The sequence below is a fragment of the Neoarius graeffei genome, chromosome 4 (genome assembly GCF_027579695.1).
Source record: "Neoarius graeffei isolate fNeoGra1 chromosome 4, fNeoGra1.pri, whole genome shotgun sequence".
Classification (NCBI taxonomy): Eukaryota; Metazoa; Chordata; class Actinopteri; order Siluriformes; family Ariidae; genus Neoarius; species Neoarius graeffei.
The window spans coordinates 92,536,083-92,543,756 of NC_083572.1; the positions used below are offsets into that span (position 1 = coordinate 92,536,083).

The 7,674-nt window shown below is 41.4% G+C and overlaps 1 protein-coding gene across 1 annotated transcript in view; it reads left to right on the forward strand.

Moving 5' to 3' along the window:
* lrp8 (low density lipoprotein receptor-related protein 8, apolipoprotein e receptor) overlaps positions 1-3,985 on the forward strand; it is a 685,503-nt gene extending 681,518 nt beyond the window's left edge. Inside the window, exon 19 of the mRNA XM_060920013.1 lies at positions 3,910-3,985. Within this exon, the coding sequence (XP_060775996.1) occupies positions 3,910-3,948 (39 nt within the window). The 3' untranslated portion in view covers positions 3,949-3,985. The remainder of the gene's footprint in view (positions 1-3,909) is intronic.
* The last annotated feature ends 3,689 nt before the right edge of the window (positions 3,986-7,674 follow it).

Genomic DNA, 7,674 nt, shown 5'->3' on the forward strand with positions numbered 1-7,674 from the left:
ACTCACACACACGCATACTGTAACTCTCTCACACACACACTGTAACTCTCACACACACACATACTGTAACTCACACACACGCATACTGTAACTCTCACACACACTGTAACTCTCACACACATACTGTAACTCTCATACACACACATACTGTAACTCTCACACACATACTGTAACTCTCACACACACACATACTGTAACTCACACACACGCATACTGTAACTCTCACACACACACATACTGTAACTCTCACACACACACATACTGTAACTCTCACACACATACTGTAACTCTCACACACACACATACTGTAACTCTCACACACATACTGTAACTCTCACACACACACATACTGTAACTCACACACACGCATACTGTAACTCTCACACACACACATACTGTAACTCTCACACACACACATACTGTAACTCACACACACACACACACACACACACTGTAACTCTCACACACACACATACTGTAACTCTCACACACATACTGTAACTCTCACACACACACATACTGTAACTCTCACACACACACACATACTGTAACTCACACACACACACACACACACACACTGTAACTCTCACACACACACATACTGTAACTCTCACACACATACTGTAACTCTCACACACACACATACTGTAACTCACACACACGCATACTGTAACTCTCACACACACATACTGTAACTCTCACACACACTCATACTGTAACTCTCACACACATACTGTAACTCTCACACACACACATACTGTAACTCACACACACGCATACTGTAACTCTCACACACACTGTAACTCTCACACACACACACACTAACTCTCACACACACACATACTGTAACTCACACACACGCATACTGTAACTCTCACACACACTGTAACTCTCACACACACTGTAACTCTCTCACACACACATACTGTAACTCACACACACACGTACTGTAACTCTCACACACACGTACTGTAACTCTCACACACATACTGTAACTCTCACACACACACACTGTAACTCTCACACACACACACACTGTAACTCACACACACACTAACTCACACACACACTGTAACTCACACACACATACTGTAACTCTCACACACATACTGTAACTCTCACACACATACTGTAACTCTCACACACACACTGTAACTCTCACACACACACACTGTAACTCTCACACACACACACTAACTCTCACACACACACTGTAACTCTCACACACACACACTGTAACTCACACACACACTGTAACTCTCACACACATACTGTAACTCTCACACACATACTGTAACTCTCACACACACACATACTATAACTCTCACACACACACTGTAACTCTCACACACACACTGTAACTCACACACACACACTGTAACTCTCACACACACACACTAACTCTCACACACACACTGTAACTCTCACACATACACACATACTGTAACTCACACACACACTGTAACTCTCACACACACACTGTAACTCTCACACACACACTGTAACTCTCACACATACACACTGTAACTCTCTCACACACACACACTGTAACTCTCACACACACACACTGTAACTCTCACACACACACACTGTAACTCACACACACACTGTAACTCACACACACACTGTAACTCTCACACACATACTGTAACTCTCACACACACACTGTAACTCTCACACACACACATACTGTAACTCTCACACACACACATACTATAACTCTCACACACATACACTGTAACTCTCACACACACACTGTAACTCTCACACACACACATACTGTAACTCACACACACACACACGTACTGTAACTCTCACACACACATACTGTAACTCTCACACACACACACTGTAACTCTCACACACATACTGTAACTCTCACACACACATACTATAACTCTCACACACACACACTGTAACTCTCACACACACACTGTAACTCTCACACACACACACTGTAACTCACACACACACACACACACACTGTAACTCTCACACATACACACACTGTAACTCACACACACACTGTAACTCTCACACACACATACTGTAACTCTCACACACACACACTAACTCTGACACACACACTGTAACTCTCACACACACACTGTAACTCTCTCACTCACACACACACACACACACACACACACACACACACACTAACTCTCACACACACACATACTATAACTCTCACACACACACACTGTAACTCTCTCACACACACACATACTATAACTCTCACACACACACTGTAACTCTCACACACACACTGTAACTCTCACACACACATACTATAACTCTCACACACACACTGTAACTCTCACACACACACTAACTCTCTCTCACACACACACATACTGTAACTTTCACACATGCATTCAGAATTTTACAACTGAAGAACAGAACAAATAGACACGAGATCTCAGGCTGATCACCTGCTAATGTTCTGTACAGAGCAGTCTGAGGCTGCAGGAAGGTTCTCTCTCTCTCTCTCTCTCTCTCTCTCTCTCTCTCTCTCTCTCTCTCTCTCTGTCTCTGTGTGTATCTCCCTCTCTGTCTGTCTGTCTGTCTGTCTGTCTGTCTCTCTCTCTGTCTCTCTCTCCCCTCTCTCTGTCTGTCTGTCTCTCTCCCTCTCTCTCTCTGTCTGCCTCTCTGTTTGTCTGTCTGTCTCTCTGTCTGTCTGTGTGTCTGTCTCTCTCCCCTCCTCTGTCTGTCTTTCTGTCTGTCACTCTATCTGTTACACTCTCTGTCTCTTTTTTCTCTCTCTCTCTTCCTGTGTGTGTCTCTCTCTCTGTCTGTCTCTCTCTCTGTGTCTGTCTCTCTCTGTCTGTCTGCCTCTCTCTCTGTCTGTGTCTGTCTATCACTCTCTTTGTCCATCTGTCTGTTACTCTGTCTGTCTCTCTCTCTGTCTGCCTCTCTCTCTCTCTCTCTCTCTCTCTGTCTGTCTGTGTGTGTCTCTCTCTCTGTTTCTCTCTCTCTCTGTCTGTCTGTCACTCTGTCTGTCTCTCTCTTTTTCTGTGTGTGTCTCTCTGTCTCTCTCTGTCTGTCACTCTGTCTCTCTCTCTCTGTCTGCCTCTCTCTCTGTATGTCTGTCACTCTTTCTGTCTATCTCTCTCTTTGTGTGTGTGTGTGTGTGTGTGTGTGTCTCTCTCTCTGTCTGTGTCTCTCTGTCACTCTGTCTCTCTCTCTTTTTCTGTGTGTGTCTCTCTGTATCTCTCCCTCTTTCTCTCCCTCTCTGTTTGTCTGTCTATCTGTCTCTCTCTCTTTCTCTGGGTCTCACTCCCTCTCTCTCTGTCTGTCTCTCTAGCTCTGTCTGTCTCTCTCTCCCCCTCTCTGTCTATCTCTCTCTGTCTCTCTCTCACATACACACCCCATCTCACCTTACTTTTTTCCTTCTTTCTGACCATTTTATGTTTGTCTTCTTTCTTTAGTTCTTGTTTTTCTTTCGTTCCTCATCTCTTTCTTTCTTTGTATCTTCCATTATTTATTTATTTATTTATTAGTTTGTTTCTTTGTGTAATCATGTATTTAATTAGCAGGTGATTTGTTTGTTTGTGCACTCACTCATTTGTTGATTTCATTTGTTTGTGCAATTATCGATTTAATTAGTTTCCTTCTTTCTCCCTTATTTGTTTGTTGATGTAATTATTTAGTTAGTTAATTTCTTTCTTTCTTTCTTTCTTTCTTTCTTTCTTTCTTTCGTTGATTTGTTTGTCATCATTTTGTTTCTTCATTTCTTATACCCTTTCCTTCCTGTATTTTATTTGTTTGTTTATTTTGTGTAATTACTAATTTAGTTCATTAATTTAGCTCATTTCTTATTTTTCTTTCTTCTTTCCTTCTTTCCTCCTTCCCTCCAGCAGTGTATGTAACCGTGTTTTCTGTTTGTTTTTTATGTGCTCTGTGCAGCGCGTGGCGCTCAGTGTGGAGGATGACGGATTACCCTGAGGTGGTTTTCTCCTCCCCTCCCTCCCTCCTTCCATCCATCCATCCCTGTGTCCATCATTCCACTTGTCTGGGGCCCTTGGTCTGGTGGGGAGACTGCAGCACTGCACAGCAAGGCACAGAGAGAGCTGGACACACACCACACACACACACACACACACGCACTTGCTCTCTGTGGTGTGAGTGCTATGTGACACACACAGTTTGTCCTTTATCGGCTGTGTAGCTCCTCTCACTGAGACTAGAAACTAACACTAACCTGTAGGTCTTCGAGCTCTGCTCTTCATTACTGCATCTCCAGCAGGAACATGACAAAGTATTCCCTTTTAATGACGACTAACTTTATCAAGCACTGCTTCATTAAATAGATGTTGAGTCATTTTATTTCCGGTGTAAACTTGCAAAGTGTGTGGGCTGCAGGGGCAGGTGTGCGTGCGTGTGTGTGTGCGTGTGTGTGTGTGACCATTTTAAGATAATTTTTGTCGAGATAGAGAGCAAATAATTTATAGATACACACTGTAAATGTGTGATGCAGCACTACAGTGTATTACGTGATGTCTGCAGGCAAGTTTTATGTTGTATTTTTTAAAAAAAGCAGAAAATAAGACAATGGTTATGCCGTTCCTTACAGCAGTCTTTTAGCACCACATCAGATGTATTCAGAGGTCTTCCCTACATAACGGATTCAGAAAGAGTTTTAAGGATCTCAAGATTTTAGGATTTGAGGTTAAAATGTGCACGTGTGTCTTTAGAACACCAACAGCAGGGCTTCCGTGACCTGTCACTCCTGAGCTCTTCCCAGCCCAGTCTCACCATCCTGTTCCTGCTCCTGAGCTTTATTCTGCTCTCCAGTTCAGTGTACACCCTCCAGATCATTTAGCGTTCCTTGCCACTGGAACGGCAGAGGTGTGGGAAGGTTTGTTACATGGGGGTGATGGAATTATAAGCAGGATACTGTAGATGTAGCGTGTGCTATGATGGAACACTCGATAGTCAATCATGTGCTGCTTAGAGTATATTTAAATAATCTTGGGTGGCGTTGAGTGGTCAAGTCAAAGTCCCTTCCATGCCAGAATCTGGTCTTCCCAGGCAGTCTCCTGTCCCAGTACTAACTAGTTCTTTGAGGCGTATGGGTGCAGCACCAATCTCCATTTCTATAGCCCTCAGCCTCTCGCTTATAGAGCTACAGTGGGGCGCTAGTCCTCTGGTAACCACAAGAGTTTGACTTCCCTACCCACATCTGTATTGCAGCATGCCTTGCCAGATGGCAGTAGGTACCATTTTTATGATGGTCTTTGATATGATCAACCGTGACTAGAACTCATAATCTCCTGGTCGAGAGACGGACATGCTAACCACTCAGCCAACTCGTGGTGGCATTGAGTGGTATATCAGATATATTCCATTCAGCTGGCATAATATTGAATGAGTCAAAGACAAATCTGAATGGAATATGTATGACAGACCACGAAAAAAAGCCATTATTATTATTATTGTTATTATACGTACACATTCCTTTCAGGTGTTCAAGGCGTCTTTCTCTTTCAAAATTCTCTCAAAATCTTCCATATTTAACAATGCAAACTTGGCAGCCATGTTTGTTTACAAATTGTCACAGTCGCTCGCTAGCAAAGAAGTTTTACATCTCTGACATGTGACATCATGTTGTCTTGACAACCATGCAATATCGTAAACCATATTCAATGCTCATTCTCCACTGGGTAGAGTCACGTAATACACATAGGATAAGTGATATGCTAACAATATTGCATGCTATCAAACCGAATGAATGAAACCTGCTAGAAGGGAATAGAACACATGGTTTTATTCCATCAAAAAAGTGTGCTGTATGTGCATTATATTATACTACATCTTGGTAAAGATCCTCCAATAAGAAGGCATTGATGAAATTTCTATAAAAGCACAGATGTGACTATTTACAGCTGTATTATAAATGATAGGTTTACATAATTACATACATGTCAACCTATACGGAATGTCCGTATTTTATACGGATTTGATTCAATAAACGTAGTATACGGGCGTATAAATAAAGTTGTACGGATTCTTTAAAAAAACTTTAATATTTATTTAGAGCTATAATCAATTCCCACGATGATAAAAGAGCGCATAACATTTACAAACGTACTGTACATCACAGACAGCCAGTAAAGAGTCTTATGAAATCGCGCGTTATCTTGTGGTAGCGAGACTTCGTTCCACTTTTGATCATGCGCACACCGCATTGCGAGAATCCCGCCAACCGTGAAGTCATAGATAAACATAGACGCCGCCTTCTGCGTAGAATCATGCGTCATCCTCGCCGCCATATTGGATGTGGCAAAGTGGAGATTCTTCAGCCGTCTCTGGTATAGCGTCTAGACAGTAGCCGAGAATAAAGATGCCTCATTCATGTGCTGCGTTTAACTGTACCAACAGGTTTGCCGTCCAAACGAGATCACATGGGATTACCTTTCACAGGTGAGACTGGAAAAATACTTTTCATTGTATTTGGTCATTATAGCGTAATTTTACGAACAGATTTTTCTGACTTTGTGGCTAATATGAAGTCTCGCGCATAATAGCCGCTCGGTGAAACCTGTCTCCAAACAACGAAGTATTTCCTTCGTAACTACGCTGATAACACTTTGTGTTTTTGTCAAACATTGGAGCTTTGTATTCATTCTGAAGGTTTATTGTTATTAATATTGAATAAAAAGTAACTGGGATATATCCTTGTTAATTATCATTCAAATTTTAGGTAAATTATTTTAATTTGCATCTTATACAGATTTTATAAGGGAAATACGGATTTTGGAGGTTGGTTATACAGGTTTGATTGACCAAAGGTTGACATGTATGTAATTAGATTTTAGAGTAAAGCGTTAAAGGTACACTATATGCGCCATGCTAGGTAAAAGATAGGCTTATAAACTAAACCCTTAACAATACAACCCCAGTGACAAGGAAAGGCTTTTTCTGAGAGTGGATGATTACTGCCGCCAACTTTGTTGGAGGAGGTTATGTTTTTGCTTCAGTTTGTTTGTTTGTTTGTTTGTCTGTTTCCAACATAACTCAAAAAATAGTGAACGGATTTTGATGAAATTTTAAGGAAAGGTGAGCCATGGGCCAAGGAACAGTTGATTAGATTTTGATGCAAATCCAGATATGTATACGGATTTCAACGTAACTCAAAAAGTAGTGAATGGATTTTAATGAAATTTGGTGTACAGCTTTAGTATTATCCTACGTTCAAGTGATTTGATTTTGATGTTGATACAGTAATATGTGGCTTGGTGGAGGTTTGTTTTTATCTGTTGTTGGTTATAACATATTTTTGTACTCTTTGTTTGATTTCATTCACACAGCATAGGCTTTGTTTTTTCGTTCTGCATCGCTTGTTATAGTCACAATGCCAGCTTGCATTCGTTGAGTAGTGCACGTCAGGGGAAAGTTACCTAGTTAACCAGCTATGAACTGAGAGTTTGTCATGGATTAGGTTTTACATAATGTCCAGTGACTAAACACGTACTGTACAGTGCTTTGCAAAAGTATCCACCCCCCCTTGGTGTTTGTCCTGTTTTGTCGCATTACAAGCTGGAATTAAAATGGATTTTTGGAGGGTTAGCACCATTTGATTTACACAACATGCCTACCACTTTAAAGGTGCACATTGTTTTTTTTTTTTTTTTATTGTGACACAAACAATACTGGTGGTGTAGTGGTTAG